The sequence below is a fragment of the Mirounga leonina genome, unplaced genomic scaffold (genome assembly GCF_011800145.1).
Source record: "Mirounga leonina isolate KUSES-001 unplaced genomic scaffold, KU_Mleo_1.0 Mir_151, whole genome shotgun sequence".
NCBI classification, from domain to species: domain Eukaryota; kingdom Metazoa; phylum Chordata; class Mammalia; order Carnivora; family Phocidae; genus Mirounga; species Mirounga leonina.
Window position 1 is genome coordinate 33883851 of NW_023270377.1, and position 19417 is coordinate 33903267.

The 19417-nt window shown below is 41.4% G+C and overlaps 1 protein-coding gene across 1 annotated transcript in view; it reads right to left on the minus strand.

The window, feature by feature from the left end:
- The window catches only part of LOC118012164 (aldehyde oxidase 4-like), a 57490-nt gene that overhangs the window by 8433 nt on the left and 29640 nt on the right, over positions 1-19417 (minus strand). Inside the window, exons 18-28 of the mRNA XM_035007434.1 lie at positions 18857-18971; positions 17976-18098; positions 16156-16252; positions 12136-12260; positions 9998-10131; positions 8691-8778; positions 8290-8376; positions 7914-8105; positions 6713-6940; positions 3808-3903; positions 2404-2532 (exon numbers count right to left, since the gene is read on the minus strand). Of these exons, the coding sequence (XP_034863325.1) occupies positions 2404-2532; positions 3808-3903; positions 6713-6940; positions 7914-8105; positions 8290-8376; positions 8691-8778; positions 9998-10131; positions 12136-12260; positions 16156-16252; positions 17976-18098; positions 18857-18971 (1414 nt within the window). The remainder of the gene's footprint in view (positions 1-2403; positions 2533-3807; positions 3904-6712; positions 6941-7913; positions 8106-8289; positions 8377-8690; positions 8779-9997; positions 10132-12135; positions 12261-16155; positions 16253-17975; positions 18099-18856; positions 18972-19417) is intronic.

A 19417-nucleotide genomic window follows, 5' to 3' on the forward strand; every position in this document is an offset into this window, starting at 1 on the left:
AATGAAAATAAGAAGGATTGAGGTGAAATCTTGGACCCTTGAGATTACACCTGCTGACTCCTGGTATCAGTGGGCCCCAGTTTGGCTTCCACCCTTAATTCAAACATGAATCTGTTCATGCCTGCCCTTACGTACTCACCTCAGCCTCAGATCACCTCTCATGCCCCCTCTTAGTTTCTGCTCCTTTTCTATCATCCCCTCTTTGGGAAATGGTTTCTGGCTTCTCACATGTTAGGGAGATCCTTGTTTTCTTTCTTTCTTTTTTTAAAATTTATTTATTTTAGAGAGAGACAGAGAGAGAGTGAGTAGGGAGAAGGGCAGAGGGAAAGAGAATCCTGAAGCAGACTCCCTACTGAGCAGGGAGCCTGACACAGGGCTCAATCCCAGGACCCTAAGATTATGACCTGAGCCAAGAGTCAGCCGCCTAACTGACTGAGCCACCCAGGCACCCCAGAGATCCTTGTTTTCATAAATCTCTTTGCTGGTTCATTGAGCTTTCAATCACTGACCTTATTACAAATGGGTGCCTTCCAAAAGAGGGCCACACTGAGGCAAAGCTAAGTCACAGGGTTCCTGCCTGCCCAAATATCAGGTATTCTTCTCCTAATTGTGTCCTGACCTTGTACTCCTACACATAACTTTACACTCAGCAGTCTGACAGTCTTCCCTTTAAGAGAGTGAGATATTGCAGAGAACAATTTCATTCTTTTGTGACCTCCCAAACTCCTTTCTTTGTATGGAGAATTCTCTCACCTCATATCCCTTGGTAGGGTCACTTCCCTCTATTGAAGCTCTAAATGCCAGATACAAAATTTTCCAGCTTTTTTTGCATTACAGAAAAATTTTAAATACATAAAAGTCAAGAGAATAATGCGCTAGTCCCCCTTATGCAGCTTCAAGAATAAACATATACACCCCAATCTCACTCCTCCACTATCTTTCTTAACTCTTCTACCTTGCTCCCTTTTGCTCTCTCTGCTCCAGTCCCCCAGGCCTGCTGCAGCTTCTCGAGCACAGTAAGCTAGCTCCCTCTGCTCCCAAATAACCTGCATGGCTTCTTTTCTTGCTGTGTTCACAACCTGGGTCAAGGATTGATTGATTGATTGATTGTCTGCTTAAATGTAAGCTCTATGAGATCAAGCTCTTTGGACTTTGTCCTGTTTCGCTTACTGCTTTACTGACCCTTAGTGCTTATACTACCTAGCACATGGCAGGCCCTCTGTAAATGTTCGTTAAATCAATGTGGGATCAGTAAAATAAGTGTGAAGAAGTCACACAAACTGATGACTTTTTTACGATGATTCTTCATTATAAAATATACAAATATTTTAAAAAATATTTCGTTTCCTTTTTCTTTTTCTTTTTTCAGTATGTCTGCTTTATCAACGCCTGAGACTATGTCTAGCCATGCATTGGGTGTCTTTGTGCCACCTGTGCTTGCGAGGCAACTAGAATCTGGATAAAAGGTAAAAAATGCACTCAGTCACCTACATGTTTTAACCAAATTAGAATTTCCCGGACTGTTTTTCTTGGGTGCTGATTCCATAGGTATTAGGAGGGGTTTTATAAATGAAAATGTTTTCATGGGTAAGCAAGCTTGGGTAAAACAGTGAAACAAAGTTAAAGAGGTTTCTATACTGCAGGACTTGTCAGAGCATTTATTATGCTAATATGCATCATAAGCCCCTATGAGTAGGATGTACTATGCAACATTTTCCAAACTTGTTGACTACAGAATCCTTTTTTCCCACTGAGAACGTCATGGGACCACTGTTCCAAGGAACATACTTTGGGAATCACATGATATATGGGCATATTCAACAGGCTGAAATTTTCTCTTTAAATTTGGTGTTTGTCTTTTGTGGGTGACTAATGGTCAATCAGTGGTTTTCTGGAGGTTGGAGGGTGGGGAGAAGGGAGGAGGTGGTGGTGGCTTTGTTGCATGATCTCTGCAAGCCACCCAGTGATTCTATGAGATGGGTGGTATTTGGGTGAAGTTTTGCAGAAGAAGAAACTGATCCTTAGAGAGGTTAAAAGACAGGTCAAGCCCTTCCTGGAATGAGGATGCCCTGTTAGTGATGCGATTACTCTGCACTTCTCTGGTGTGCTGGGGTAAGAGCAGGGAGGGATTCTCTCATATATTGGGAGGCTGCTGAAAGTTGCAGGTTGTACATGCAACCAAACATTAATTATGAAAAGCAGCCCGGGACAGCAGAAAGAGCACCAGATGGGAGCCTCAGAAAACTGGCCTTGGAGCCCTGGCTCCGCAGCTAATTAGCGGAATGATCTGCAACCAGCCACTTGACCTCTCTCGGACTCAGTTTCATCTTCCATAAAAGAAGGGGTGGGACAAGGTCTCCTCCAGCACTGTCACTGATGACTGACAACTGAGAGAAGAGTCACCTGTACAGCCTTCCCGTTGATGTCTGTCCCCATCGACGCCGCCGTGAAGCTAGCATTGGGCACCGTGACGGTGCTTGTTTCAGACAGGTGTATATACGACCGGGGGATGTTCAGTTCTCGACTAGCCACCTGCCGGAAGCAGAAGAATATTCTTTGTTTCATTGACTTTAAGCATCGCCCCCATATTAAAAACTTTTTAGTTCTTTTTTTGAACTGAGTATAAAACCTGCCTGTCCTATTGGGACAAATATTTAAGATAGCATCTTGGATTTTATATGTAGATTATGAGTTTGAAGCAACCAAAGAATCTTTTTGTGCTTGGTTTTTATACCAGTTTCATAAGAGCAGTACAGTCATCTTGGACATCTAGTTTAGTAGGACACATGCAGCAGGCGAGGTTGAGGCCTGGTCTTATTGTTTTACCTTCATCTGCTTGTGATTTACAGATAATTTAGCAGATTATGGTTCTTTTGTGGGACATTTTGCGGACATAAGGATTTTGTTGTAAAGAAGCAAGATATGTTCGAAGAAGGCCCTGTGGATTTTTGTAATTTCCTAATTCCAAGCACTCTATTAAATAATATTATTTCCTTAAGGAAAGTATCTTCTCCCTATTTCTCATTGGGAGAGAAGCTTTGTTTCCCCCCACCTCCCCCACACATACCTGCTCCCAAAATTTGATTCAGGTGTCATATTTAACAAATTCTTATTTAATATTAAAAAAAGAAGGAAAAATTTCCTATTGCAAATAATCGCTTGCTCTTTAAAAAGTATTAGAAACACGTCTTTGAATTAGTACACAGAATGGCCAGTCATGTGGCGTTCCTAAGTAGATTGTGAATTCTATGAACATAATTTCTCATCCTTTTAAACACACCCATTTTTAATTGAAGATCTGAATTAACATAGTATTGCTTTGAGCAGGTGCCACAAAGCTGAAAAATATTTTATCTTTAGAAACCGGAATCACGGGGTGCCTGGGTGGCTCAGTCATTAAGTGTCTGCCTTCGGCTCAGGTCATGGTCCCAGGGTCCTGGGATCGAGCCCCGCATCAGGCTCCCTGCTCCGCGGGGAGCCTGCTTCTCCCTCTCCCACTCCCCCTTGCTTGTGTTCCCTCTCTCGCTGTCTCTCTCTCTGTCAAATAAATAAATAAAATCTTCAAACAAACAAACAACTAGAATCACATTTTTCAGAAGACCTGATTTTTTTTGTTCAGGAAGAATAAGATCACATATTTCCTCAGTTCTAACACTCGCTTCCCTCACCCCCCTGCTGTCTGCATTCCTGAAATCAAGAAGAGTCTTACAGTGGATCCATGCGTGTAGCGTGATGGTATTTCTCCTGCTCAGCTGACGGTAAGGGGCTCTACTTTGCTACAGTGGTGATGACGGGCACTTATCTCACCTGAATCATTTTGGTGTGAAGGCCTTGTCCCATTTCACAGCCACCATGAGCCACCAAGACGGAGCCATCAAGATAGATGTGGACTAGAGCAGCAGCCTAGGGGAAATAATTACACCAGTTTGGAAAACGATGAGGCCAAATGTTGCTGAGAGTTTAGCTGAGGTTGCCAGATGAACGGTTTTGCTCTATTGAGCCAATCTCTCACCGTCTGCACTAGGGAAGAAAGCCTTCACAGGTAGCAACAGACAACCCCTGTCAAGAAACCCCAGACTGGAGAAGCATCAATGTCAATGTATGAATGGTGGCTCATCTCCCCTCCTACCAGTCCCTGGCCTCTGGAGGCCTTGTGTCATTGCTTTGAGGCCACTCCAAAGCCTCAACTTGTACGGTAGTTTATCATTCTTCTCTCCAGGCATGAAAATTCATTTTAAAGCAAATAGAACCTGTATGAGTAAATTTCTGGGCACAAACTGCCTGGGATCCTAGAGGAGCTGGGAGAACCCTGAGATGTTTTAATGGTTTCCAAATGTTGCTGACCTTCAGCATCATGGTAGGGAAAAAGTATGGGTCTCATTCTGGAAATTTCAACTCAGTAGAAGTTTGGAGGCGGAGCCTAAACATCTATTTTTTAAGCTCCCAGGTGATTCTGATGATTGGCCAGGTTTGGAATCCACCGATTTGGTCCAAATTTTTCACTTTGCACATGGGGGAACAGAAGCCTGGAGAGGAGGAGAATGGCCAGACCCAGGTGCTTAGTTTGTGACAGAGTCAGCACTGGAACCCACAACTCCTAACTTGAGCCCAGTGTCCTCCACTCCCATGCCAGGCTGTCTCCTTCAAACTCACTGCTGTTGTCTCTCTCTGGGGCTGACTGTTCCAGTGGAAGAACCCACAGTCTGTGCACATGGCTCCAGGAACCAGGCTTTAGGAGGGAGGAGGCTGGCCTACGTTAGGTGGTTTGCAAGTTGCTGGACTTCTTTTTTTTTTTTTTTTTAAAGATTTTATTTATTTTTATTTGAGAGAGAGGGAGTACATGAGAGGGGGGAGGGTCAGAGGGAGAAGCAGACTCCCTGCCGAGCAGGGAGCCCGATGCGGGACTCGATCCAGGGACTCCAGGATCATGACCTGAGCCGAAGGCAGTCGCTTAACCAACTGAGCCACCCAGGCGCCCGCTGGACTTCTTCTTTAGAGCAATTCCTCTCTCGTGCTGGTGCATGTGGCCCAGCATCCTGCAGGTGCCTCCTTGGGACCTCAACCCCTGTGCTAATGGCCTGTGCCCCTGCTACCAAGTATGGAAAATATCAACTAATTTACCTATGCCGGTCTCTTGAGTCTGAGACTGTATTCTTAGGACTATCAAGTTCTCTACAAGAACTTTTAAACTCTGTGTTTTCACCTTATGATAATCTAACGAGAGTAACGGATAACCATGTAACAAGGGAGTATTGCCACATGCTTTCAGATCCCATGTTACATTTTATGTTGATGATTGTACAACCACTAAGTAGGACTACTTTAATTAATGGGGCATCTCGTAGACAAGTGGTGGGACGGTGAGTCAGCACACCCTACGTAGACATTTAGGATAAAGATTTCAAAATGCCTTGTACAGCAGCAGCCGGAACTACCATCATTTTGTGAGCGAGGATTGAGTTTTAAAGAAGCCACATCTTGGGGCGCCCGGTGACTCAGTCGTTAAGCGTCTGCCTTCGGTTCAGGTTAAGATCCCAGGGTCCTGGGATTGAGCCCCGAATCGGGCTCCCCGCTCCGCGGGAAGCCTGCTTCTCCCTCTCCCTCTCCCCCTGCTTGTGCTCCCTCTCTCACTGTGTCTCTCTCTGCCAAATAAATAAAATCTTAAAAAAAAAAAAAAAAAAAAGAAGAAGCCACATCTTCTACTACGTTAAGGTAATGTTACTATTTTCTTACTGGCATTTATAATATAATTTTTAGCTTCCAGTTTTGTTTGTATTTTATAAAGGCATAAGAGCTATAAGAAGCTTATTCTTTGTTTTGAGATTATTCACAGTTAAATAACATCAAAATAAATCGTGTAAGTGATCACTGAGAGTCCACAGAAATTTTTTTCCTTCCAAGGGGGTCTTGCATGTTATTGTAGCTGGAGGAGCCCTCCCCCGCCGCCGCCCCGGGGGCAAGACAGCAGCTGCTCCAAGCGGAGCAGCTGGCCCTTCCCCCTTGCCCTCTCATTTTGCTCTCTGCCTTGTTCGTGGGCACCGAGGAAAGGTGTGTCGGGAAGATAATCTGGTGAGAGACATTCATACTGTGAAGGGGGCCTCTATTCCTTCCTCGGCATAGGTTTGTTAAGGGGACAGTTCAGAGGCTGATGGGGATAGAAGCAAAAAATAAGACAGCATCCAGAGCAGAGCCCCATGAAACACTGTTCAAGGTGACACTAAAAACAAGGCACACCAGTCACTGAGCTTTCACACAGTAACTCCAAGTTCCTGCACCAACGGGGTGGCTCTGTCTGTTCCCGTGAGTTTTTGAAAGCTCTGTCTTCAAATGACCCCACTGCTGCCACTAAGAATTTAGGAAAGAGAGAAAGAGATCCTCTTATTTCTCCCGATTCTCTCATGGATTTGAAATGAGACCCCAGGCCCCAGTGCTTATGTTTGGGGCCCTGCCCAAGGTCAGACCCCTCGAGCTAGACTTTGCCCATTGATGGCTTTCTGAGCCCCTGGTACCGTGTCGCACCCGATCTGCCCTGATACCTGTGGTGCCCAACTCTTGCCTAAACCCGCTTTGTTCCCTGCTGTAGGAATCTGCCCCGGTTTCGTCTTTCTCCCCACAGGGACCATCCCTAGTTGCACGAGATTGCCGTTTTCAGACAGCCAGTCGTGTGGAAAAGGACTTCTGGTGAGAAGACAGACACCTCTCTCAACCTCACCTGATTGTAGTAGGCCACAGGGAACCCAACGGTAAATTTCATGGGGACCACAGCAAGCCCCCTCTTCTTCCAGTAGTTCTTTTTGTTAAATTCCTCTGCAGCCAGTTTCCTAGCAGAGAATGAAGATTTCTCCAGACATTCTTTCCAGCATCTTCGCAAGGGCTCTGGATTAAATGTCTGCTTGTAGGTTGTTTCGTTAATTGTCTTATACATGTTTATTTCTTTAACCTGAAAGACAATAAAATGGATTTTAAGGATATATGCTTATTCCATTAGTGGAGCATGGGTTTTTGTTAAATACCTGATATGAAGAAAGTCTTTCTAAAAAAGGAAACTATTTAAATGGCTATAAATATGCAAGTGCAAATATACATATGTAAACATCACAATAACAACAATAACCACAATAACAATAGAAACTACTGGTGAACGCTTCATCTGCTCCAGGCTGTAGGGTAAGTGTGTTATCTCAGTTAACTTCACCATAACCCTGAGAAATAGCAGCCCTGTCACAAGTTTTGTTAGTGGTGAGACAAAATTCTCCCCACTCAAAATTATTCTACCCCTACACAACATTTCCTTATTCTTAACTGTTCAAATTAGCTCCTCAAAATCTGGAGCTCAAAAACATTGTGAATGTTTGCACAAATGGCAATCATTTCATTCTCTGTATTCATGCTCTTAGGTGGTTTCACCCTGACTCTGGGATTGGCCATACGATTTGGTCTGGCCCATGGGGCAATACATATTAATACAGGCAGACACTCGTGGGCTTGCCACATTCCTGCCACTCTTGGGAACCCTGTGACCACCATCATGAGAACTAATTTGGGCTAGTCTGCTGGAGGATGAGACTCTGTGAAGTAGACATGACCCTTCTCAGCTGAGATGCTCCCTAGACTAATTGGCCCAGTGACCATCAGACCCGTAAATGAAGCTGTCTTAAACCATAAAACTCCAGCTGAGCTGGCTCAGATCAGAAGAGCTACGCAGCTGACCCTGAGAACCAGAAGAAATACTTTGTGTTATTTTAGTCCATTAAATTTTGTGGTTGACTTGTTACATATCAAAAGCTAAACTGATACACAGATGGAGTACTTTAGTTCTTTGTATCTACTTAGAAGCGGATACAATGTTATATGTAGGTACTCAAGATATATTTGAACCAAAGCTGTTTCGTTAGGGGGTTCTGACTTATTACCTCTTCAGGGGATAAGTTACAATGAGATGCCACAGCAGTTATGTAAGCTTCTACTACCACTGCAGCCTGGGGGAAGCCATATCCTCGGAAGGCCGTGTTGGATGGCAAATTTGTTTTGCAGGGCCTACCCCGGCACCGGAAATTAGGAATATAATATGCATTGTCAGATTTCAGCACAATGAACTCCGTTACCTGAATTAAAGCAAAACAAAACAATAATTCACATCTATCAAATATTCAAAACCACTTAACCTAATTTTATCTCTAACAAGAATGCTTCACAGAACTTATCTATTTTGTATGACAAATATTCATGCAAATAAAGTATGACACATACAGCTCAACTGGTAGCCTCTGGGAAAAGCATATTTCTTACCGACTCAGACTCATCAGGAGTGCATCCACCATTGATATAATATTCAACATCAGCAGCTTTGATCACACCATTGTTCATGAATCCAATCTGCAAAGTGATATAAATAAAACCACTTTCTCAATACAACCACGTTACTACACAAACACATGTGATCACAGTTGTCAGGCTACCTGATTTATGAACATGGTTCAAAGTGACAGTCACCAGAGGGACACTGAGGCTGATGCCCAAGTTGACTAGGATCCCAACAGAAAGTTCTGGTCGGTTGTAGGCAGCATCCAAATATTCGTGGATGGTATGGAATTTAGTAATTGTCGCTTCCCGTTGGTTGGCTGGTTGGTTGGTTGGTTATCACTGAACAATGTTTTAGGCCGTTTCCTAAAATTTCTGATCTCACTCACTTTGTATTTTCCCAGGAGTGGGTGGCGGCCAGCAGTTATCAGCATGTCGTCACCACGCTCTAGAATAAACCGGATTGGGCAGCCAGTCCTATAGGAAATGACTCTATTAATATGCTGGATGCTTCATAAATTGTAGAGACAAAGAGATGGGGAAGGGGGCTTGAGATAATCAGGCTTAGTGGTTTTTAATGGGGGAAGTTACATGCTTTAAACAACATTTCAGAAGTTTGTGGGAACATTAAAATTAAAAAAACACGATTACTATTATCCTGATTTAGTCATGTCTGAGAATTTATATATCGAAATGCTACATTATTTCATTATAAGTTACTTTCCTTTAATTTTTTAATATAACATTAAGGCATTGTATGATTATTTTGCTATTATGTGTATAAGTAGGTTATATTATTATGAACTTTACTTTGGGATATTAAATGGAGCATTAAAATAACTGCCATGGGGGATGTTGAGGCTGGAAAGGTTGAGAACCAATGCTCTGTTGAGCTCAGGCTCCTTTTCATTCAGGCTCCATGTTCATAAAATGTCCACCGAGGACTCCTCTGGCTTCTGAAGGAATGTTCTCAGTGCCTGCACACCCATATGTATAAGACAGCCTTTTCTATTGTTGGAAAGTGCCAATGAGCTAAGGTCATTCACAGTTTTTCTTTTTGTAGTGGTAGCCTAGGATAAGTTAAGTTTGTCTTGAATATTTATGAGAGGTTTAGTAGTTATAAGGTTCACAAAAGTCATGGCTATTCCTGTGTCTGGCTATTCCTTCTGGATAATGCAGAGGCTAAGTGAATATTCCCAGGAGCAGCAGACCCTGGTTTACTTCATGACAAAACATGTCCCTTATAAGGTTAGGGTTTTGACCCTCCTTCCACTCAGGCAATCTCAGTTTGATTTACTTTAACAATTTAAAACATAAACATTTTAAAGGGTTAAAGTCAATGAAAAAGCAATACATGGTTACATCTGAGTCAAGACACACAGTGGTTACATCTGTTTTACACAATAATCTTACAAGACAAGTAGATATTATTTTCACCAATTTATGGGTGAAGAAACTGAAGTGGCTTGTCAAGGTGACCTTGTGAGTGAGTGGCAGTTCAAGAGCAGGACTAGAACACAGATCCTCTGCTCAGGTCCAGTGTTCCTTCCCCGACCTGCTACCTGCCCCCCCCCCCCCGCCCCCAGAGACGAAAGGCTGTGACCCGTGGGACGGAAGCTGGGGTGCAGGACCAGGACACGATGGTCTCTGCAGGGCCAGGACGGCTGCCATTAACAGCGGCTACTGCGACTCTTACTTGTTGGCGGCTACAGCACTGATGGCTGCCAGCACAGCAGGCTTGGTCACTTTTCCCCCAAACCCTCCTCCAGTTCTTTTCACATGGCAGGCGATTCTACTCCTTGGAATGTTTAATGCTACAGCCACAAATTCCTGCAAGAGGTAAGTCCCCAAAGCCACGTCAGTGCAATTGGATAGTTTATTTCCTCACCTGTGTGCTTCCCCTCTGCCTAGTTGAAGAAGCCCCGTAATTCAACAAATAGAACATTTACTTAGAACAAATACTTAGAACATACTTAGTTCCATAACTTAGAATCTTTAGAGTTGTGCAGCCATCACCATAATCTGAGAACATTTAAGCGTCCCCAAAGAAACCCTGGATCTACTGAGCAGTCACTCCTTATCTTCCTCCAGCCCCGCCAGCACTAGGCAACTACTGATTTACTTTTTGTCTCCATAGATTTACTGTTTGAAACATTTCATATAAACTTAATCATACAATATGTGGTCTTTTGTGACTGGCTTCTTTCACTTGGCATAATATTTTCAAGGTTGTTGAAAGCATGTTGTCCATGTTGTAGCATGTAACTGTACTTCATTCTTTTCATGGCTGAATGATATTCCACTATATGGATATACCATATTTTGTTTACCCATTCATCAATTGATGGGCATTTGGACTGTTTCCACTTTTGGCTATTGTAAGCAATGCTGCTATGAACACTCACGTATAAATTTTTGTGTGGGTAGATGACTTCAGTTCTCTCAGGTAGATACCTAGTCATGGAATTGTTGGGTTATGTAGTCACTATCTTTAATATCCTTAGAAACTGCCATGCTATTTTGTAGGCTGTGCCATTTTTCATGCCCATCAGCAATGTATGAAGGTTTCAATTTCTCCACATCCTCATCAACATTTGTTACTGTCTTTTGATTACAGCCATTCTAGTGGATGTAGAGTGGTATCTCAGTGTGATTTTGATGTACATTTCCTTAGTGACAAAGCTGTGAGCATCTTTTTGTGTGCTTATTAGTCATTCATAGACCTTCTTTATCTATTCAAATCCTTTATTCGGCCTGCTTTAGATATTGCCCCGGGGTTCTGGGCTGTGGGCTGTGAGTACCCTGTACCCTCGTTACCGCTGGGAAATGCCTCATGAAGGTAACTAATTGTACCTTAGAAGGTATTGATGATAGATAGCAATGGTAACCTGGGACATACATTTTATCCATTTGGAGCCCACAGCTGCATACTCTCTGTCAAAAGAGAGCTCAGAGGTGATCTTTATCACCTCCCTCAATTTGTAGAAAAAGATACTGGTGCCCGGCACTTGTGGGAGATCACATAATTTTTTAGGGGCAAAACCATAACTCCTCATTCCTCTGCTGTCCACTTCAGAACTTGCAACCGTGGAGGCCACAAACACCCCAGCTCAACATCAGTGCCCTCAGCCTTTCATTTTGCCTTGAACAGCAGCTTCCTCTTCCCACTGAGCCTATCCACCCCTGCAGGACCCCAAGGCACCAACTCACTCTGCTGCTCTACCAGGAAGCCCTCAGCTTTCCCCTCAGTGATGCTTGTCATTACTCCTCCTCCCAGTACAACTGTTTAAGTATCCCCTGTGCCAGACACTATTCTAGAACCAACATCTCTATATCTCAGAAGAGGGGAATGTCAGAGGATTTCCTTTACTTGTCTGGGTGCAGCAACGCCTTATATCTCAACCACTGGAATAGGCCTGGAAATCACCTGTTACTGCACTGGAAATGTAATCACTTTAAATGTGCATCACCAATGCATGCAAACATTAAGACAGAGAAGCGACACCAATGAACCACAGTGGAAATTTAAATATAATACTAAGGCTGTGACCTCCCTGACATTAGGTTTTACACTATCAATTGTTATAAGGGTAAGATAAATCTTGCACATGTTTTGAAAGGTAGCAAAATTTTCATTTCTTTGAAAAGTCTGCCCTTTTAGGGAAATATTTGCCCCATTTTCTTCATTCTGGACTGTAGCTTATGTCAAATATACAGAGAGTTTGAGTCACGGGAGTGGAAAGAATCCAAAGTTCCCCAGAGCAGAGGGCCTGGTTGTAGGGCCTTATAGCACACCGTTAGCTGGAGTCTCATTTTCCAAAAATATCCTGTTACCTGCACATGACTCGGAAACTGTGTTCCAAGGTATAGCACCATTTCTCTATCTTCCTGTTTTGGGATAACCAGGATAGTTTGTGTTTCCATGTAGAAATGTTCCTGCCCTTCTACATGGGCCTCACCTGTAAGTCATAAACACAGGACAATGCTTAGTTGAAAGTCCCAAGCTGGGGGCTCTCAGTGGTATTTTGTTTATGAGGAGTGCGTTGCTTTAGCTTCTGGAGAGCTGGACTTTATATCATTTGGTAAACTACTTTTTTCTATTTTCTAATTAAGACTTATTGTGCACAACCAGCTGTCTGACCCTGGGTCATTCACTTCCTCTCTCTTGGCCTCAGTTTCCTCATCTGTTGAGTGGGGTGGCGAGATCCATGATGTGCTGGACTTGAGCATACAGACTAACCTGGTCACACATCCAGGTGCCGCCATCTCTAGTGAATTTGGCCAAGTTATTAAAACCTCATTTCCTCCTCTGTCAAACAGGGAGGTGGGGAGGGTAATAACAATATGTATCTCAGTCTGGTGATGTCAGGATTATTGAGTCACAGAAGATCCGTAGTTGGTGAAAGGACACAAAGGTTTAAAATGGCAGAGCTGAGGTTGTTTATTTCCCTAAAACCAGCCTGCTCCTGCTGGTTTAGCTGAGATTTTTGCCTGGCTCAGTATACCCTTGTCATTTTCTAGGTCATACCAGAAGAGGCATTTGGCCCTAGTTTCAGTATTTGGAAGGCATTTTTACTTTAAAATGAAATAAAATACTAAATACTTCAGTATTTTTATTTTAATGTATGTCAACTATAATTCAGTTAAGAATAACAGCAACAACAAAAATTAGCCAAAAGATTCCTGTGCTGTTAAAATAAGTGAGGAGTTATTTTTGCCAGGAGTCAAAGGATTTCTTGAAATTATTTCTTTGGACAACAAAATGTAAGTCATGCAAAAAAGGTCCAAAAAAAAAAAAAAAAAAGCTCTCTTCCAGGTTTTCATAAAAGACTAAAAGCTTACAGAACACTCTTTTCCAACTCTTTAGAAGAAAGTAATAGATTCTGTGAAAATTACTATTTTCTCTTACCCAAGACTGGAAATAATTTTCTTTAAAGAGCTGTGTTTCTCAATCCTGGATATACCTTAGGATCATCTGGGGAGCTTTTAGATAAATACTGATGCTCTCACCTTGTACTCAAAGTTCTGATTTCATTGGTATGGGGTGGGATTTGGGCACTGGTATTAAAAAAAAATCGGGGCACCTGGGTGGCTCAGTCAGTTGAGTGTCTGCCTTCAGCTCAGGTCATGATCCCAGGGTCCTGGGATCGAGCCCCACATCGGGAATCCCTGCTCAGCGGGGAGCCTGCTTCCTTCTGCTGCTCCCCCTGCTTGTGCTCTCTCTCTCTCAAATTAATAAATTAAAAAAACTTAAAAAAAATCATACTAACTAGATCTTTGCCAGTTCAGTAAATCAAAGCAGACAAACAAACAAACCAACAAATAAATGATAGTATCAAGATTGGAAAAGAAATAAAACTGTCATGGTATGTTTGTCTATACATAAAACTCAAGAGAATTATTAAAATAGTAAGTGAATTTAGTAAAGTTCTTAGGTACACGATCAACATATAAAAGCTAATTGTGGCAGAGGGCATGTGATGTGATGAGCACTGGGTGTTATTGAACACTACATCTGAAACTAATGATGTACTATATGTTGGCTAATTGAATTTAAATAAAAAATTAAAAAAACTAAATAGACAAAAGCTAATTTTGTTTTTATATACTAGACATAAACAAGTAGAAAATTAAATAAAAATAAATGTCATTTAAAACAGCATCATAGGGGCACCTGGGTGGCTCAGTCATTAAGTGTCTGCCTTCAGCTCAGGTCATGGTCCCAGGGTCCTGGGATCAAGCACCACATCAGGCTCCCTGCTCCACGGGAAGCCTACTTCTCCCTCTCCCAGTCCCCCTGCTTGTGTTCCCTCTCTCGCTGTGTCTCTCTGTCAAATAAATAAATAAAATCTTAAAAAAAAATTAAACAGCATCATAAAACACCAAATACTAGGTATAAATATTAAGAAGGATGTGCAAAATCTCTATAGTGAAAACTACAGTTACTGAGAGAAATTAAAGTAAACCTAAATAAAAGGCAGCGTCTATCCTGCTCATGGATTGGAACTTAATACTGTTAAGATTTCCAGTCTCTAAGTTGATATTGTTTCAATGCGATTCCAGTCAAAATCCCAGCAAGTTATTTTTAGTGAAAATTGATGAACTGACAATAAATGTATATGGAAATGCAAAGAACCTATAATAGCTAAGGTCATATTGAGAAAGAATTAGCAAAAGGACATTACACTCTCAGATTTCAAAACTCAAAATAGAGTTACAGCAAGTAAGACAGTGTAGTCTATTACAAAGATAGATAAACAGATGAATGCAATATAATAAAGAGTTCAGAAATAGAACAACACATACGTAGACACCTGGAAAACCATAAAAGCTGCACTGCAATTCACTAAAGATAGTTTTTAATAGATGGTGCTGGGTCAACTGGATATCCACTTGAAAAAAACTGAACCTTGACCCCTGCGTCATACTAGACAGAAAAATTAATTTGAGATGGATCATAGACCTCAGTGTCAAGGCTAAAATATTTTATTAAGATTCTAGGAGTATACATAGAAAAATATCTTCATGACCTTTGGATAGGCAAGAATTTTTTCATGGGCTCAACAACATTGGGCACCATAAAGAAAAGACTGACAAATTGTTCTACATTAAAATCAAGAACTTTTGTTCATGAAAAAGAATAATGAGGACGTTGAACATGCAATCCATAGGCTGGGATAAGATATGTGCAATATTTAGAACCAACAGAGAACTTATACCAAAAACATAGAAACCTTCTATAAATTTGTAAGTAAATCGAGTAATTATTATACTAATTATATTAAAATCAATTATATATAATTATGGCAATATAACATAATATTAATTATAATTATCACTTGTAATTAATTAAAAAACAGGCAAAAGACTTAAACAAATATTTTACAAAAGCGGATCTAAAAATGGCCAATACATGTATGAAAAGGATTCAATATCATTAGTCATCAAAAAAATTCAATGGAAACCACAATGAGATAGTACTCCACCAGATTACATAAAACTAAAAAGACTGATGATAACAACAGAAAAATGGAAATCTCATAATTGCTAATAGGAGTACAACTTGGAACAAAATTTTTTTTTTAATGTTTGGCATTAACTACTAAAGGTAATTAGCAATTCTACTCCTGGGTATATTTCAGTGGAAATGACTGCTATGTCCACCAAAAGATATGTAAAATATTATAGAAACTTTATTCATAACATCATCATGTTGAAAATAGCTAAATAGTCCATCAATGATAGAATGGATAAATAAATTGTGGAATTATTTATACAATGGAATACTCCTAAATGATGAAAAAGAACTACTGATCTATGCTACAATGTGGATGAATCTTCCATATACAATGTTGAATAAAAGAAGTAGGCACAAAGAAAGTTATACTGTAAGATTTTATTTGTATGAAGTTCAAAAGAGGTAAAACTTTTCTGTAGTGATAAAGACCTTTGGGAGAGTTATTGATTGAGAGAGAGCAAGAGGAACCTTTCTGGGCTGCTAGAAGTGTTCTCTCTGTATATTTCTAAAGATTTTATTTTTAAGTAATCTCTGCACCCAACATGGGGCTCGACCTTACAACCCCAAGATCAAGAGTTGCATGCTCTTCCAACTGAGCCAGCCAGGAACCCTGGAAGTGTTCTGTATCTTGATGTGGGTAGTGTTTACATAGATTTGTACAGATACATAAAATTTCAAACTGTAAACTTATTATTTGTGCATTTTAAATTTTGACTTAAAAATCACACTAGGGTTGAGAGCTCTGCCTTGAAGTTTCAGTATTTCTCAAACCAGATGACTGAACTTAAGAGTCTTCAACTTCAGAGGAGTTACTTTTCTGGCCCAAGACCACTTACCTTCAATGATTTGATCAACATATTTAAAGGCTTCCTCTACATTTCCTTGCTCAACTTTCTTTTCAATGGAAAAAAATGAATTGTGCTTTAGCGCTTGCTGCAAGGGAAAAACAAATAAACCAAAACAATAAAAAGTTTTGTTTTTTCACATCCTAATAAGCCATTCATCCATCAAACTGCTATGCTTTTGCTTTGTCAGATATTCACACACCACAACAGACAATCTGAGCAGTGTGGAGAGTCAGCAGAAACTGGGATACAATGGACTACAGGCATTGGTGACTCAGTTTTGTTCAGGGCTCTGAGAAAGAGCTGAGGGGGAAACAAACATATCTGAAACATGGCCTCTAGATTGCTGAGGGATGACCTGAGGCAGTTGGGTATTCAGGTGCCAACTTTATGGTGTGAGTGAGGAGTGGGGTAAGAGGGTTGAGAGAGGCCAAGGAGGAGGCTGGTGGAGCTGCAAACGCTCAGAAATGGCCTTGTGTAGGTGACCTAAATTAGGCACTGAATTGCATGGAATTAGGACAGTTAGAGATGGGAGAGGAAATCATTTGAAGTCAAGGGCACCTCAGAAAGCAATAGTTTGAGGTTGAAATCAAGCTGAGGGGCCAAAAAGAGAACAAGGTCAGGCTGGCTGGGGAGCAGGTTTTCTATCAAGAAGCAGCTGGATGAGCTTCAAAGGTAAATTGAGGTTGGACTATGAAAGACCTTCAGTTCTATGCTAAGAACCTTATCGAGGGGGACATGATCGTGTAAGAAAAGTGACCTGATGAACACTGAGGCTTAGAAAAGTTAATGTGGTGGGTAGACAGTTTGAAATGGAGTACAAGAGCCTCTTTAAGTGGTAACTGTAGTAAGTCTGACAATAAATGGTGAGATCTTGACTGAAGGGTATGATGGGGGTGAAACTGAGATGGAAAGAAAGGGGCAGACTTAAAGGCATTTAAAAGATAACTGGAAAAGACTTGAACTTGGCAACTCTTGGGAAGAACAGAGGCGAATCAGAGGATATTGAAGACTGCAGCCTACTTGGCTGGGTTTCATACTGCTCATGTACCCACCTATTCTCTCTCCCTCCATCACACAAATTTAGTAAGACACACCACGGGCTTAGCTCTTTGCCAAACCCTGGGGCTACAAAGCACCATCCCCCCATTAATAACAACAACTAAAATAAAAATAATAGCAAATATTTACTGCATACATTCCATGTCTCCCAGGTGCTGTTCTAGGCATTTTACTTGGGTTTTCTCATCTAACGCTCGCAGTGACCTTTTCTGTAGGTGCTTTTATAGTTCCCATTTTACAGCTGAGAAAGTAAGAGGAATTTAAGTAACTTGCCAAAATTTCCTTGCTATTAAGAGGCCTCCAAAAGATGGAGTCAGAGTACAAACCTGGGTTTTCCGTCTCCAGAGCTTGGAGGAAATGGGCCAGAGACAGAGGACCCAGGCTGAAATTCAGTAAGTGTTACAACTGTTCTCAGTTCACAGTGCTCTGGATTTTCCCACTGGCTAGTTTTACATGAAGTCATAAGGACATTCCTCTGGTGTTACTTATCTGTATTCAGAGGACATGCCTTAGCAGGAGACAATGGGAGAAGAAGTGGTCACTGGAAGGAAGGGGAAATCCAAGCAGAGAAATTCTCAGAATTATGTCTCTAGGTGCATATTGCTAGAGCCTTCACTCTGAAACTATAGATAACATTGACTATAGATGGAATAAGTATAAAATTATACTATTTTGTGACTCCAGCAGTTGAATTCTGCCAGAAGTATACCGTCCTAGGCATTCTAGAAGACACGAAGTGGCCTGACTACCTCTATTGTGATAATCCTTGGTTCTACATCTTCATAAGTGATCTTCACTTTTTTGGCCGCCTCTCTTGCATGAGCATAGGTGTCAGCAGCCACAGTGCAGACAATCTGACCCACGCAAATCACCTGCAGAAAAGGCACATGTCACCATTAGTTAAGGCACAGAATCATTAAAAAAGGAATTACTGTTCCCACGTTCTTACATTTACCCACTGGGTTCTTGTGACCAAAAGAAAGATTATTTTCTACCTATGAGAATAAAATTTTTTTAAAAGATTTTATTTATTTATTTGACAGAGAGAGACACAGCTAGAGAGGGAACACAAGCAGGGGGAGTGGGAGAGGGAGAACCAGGCTCCCTGCCCGCCCGATGTGGGACTCAATCCCAGGACTCTGGGATCATGACCTGAGCTGAAGGCAGATGCTTAACGACTGAGCCACCCAGGCGCCCCTACCTATGAGAATAAATTTAAAACACTGGACTGAGTGGGATTTAGAGGGTACAAAAACTGGGTACAGAATTTAATTACCTGGCTTCTGACTATCTTTAGGTGCATTCCTCACTATTCCCATTTTGCACATTTTAATCCAGTCATCCTGAAATTCTGTTGGTTCTTTTAATGTCCTATGCTCTATATTGCTTCTATGGTTTTCACAATTTTTTTTAAGAAGCCGTCTTTGACAGGGCTTATGGCATATGATCAGAATCTCAAGAGGGTCCACAATTCAAGAGAGAATTTGAGAATCACTGATATGGAGTCCTTGGTTCTCTGTAAGTCTTTGTGACGTGAACATGAATCCACAGATATTAGAGTCATAAACAATAGTCATTTTGGTGTTTCTAAATGAGCATTTGAATAATAGGTCCCATACAAATCACACACCTCATTCTGCGCATAGAAGACCTCTCCCCGATGGTTATTATCTCCTGGAACGTCCTCTGCTGTTATCACATCAACAACACCTGGAAGGGCCAGGGCTTCTGAAGCATCAATTGATCTAGGAGGGAAAATTCGAAAGTGCACATCAAAGTTGCAGGGGTGAGTTCAGGGTACAATATAAATGATTCCTCAAACGCAGGGAAAAACTACAATGGACCTCATAACTAAATCATGGGACCAAATTCTATGTTGAAAAGTGCCGATGTTTAGCAGGTGTTTGGACTCTTGGCATTAGTTTCTTTCAAGAATTTGCTTAAAAAAGGACTGATATCCACTCAGAAGAGGAAATGAATATTCTTAGTTGATTTAAATATATAATAAGGTCTCAATTTTATTTATTTATTTACTTATTTATTTTTAAAGATTTTATTTATTTATTTATTTGGCAGAGAGAGAGCACAAGCAGGGGGAGTGGCAGGCAGAGGGAGAGGGAGAAGCAGACTCCCCGCTGAGCAAGAAGCCCGATGCAGGGCTCCATCCCAGAACCCTGGGATTATGATCTGA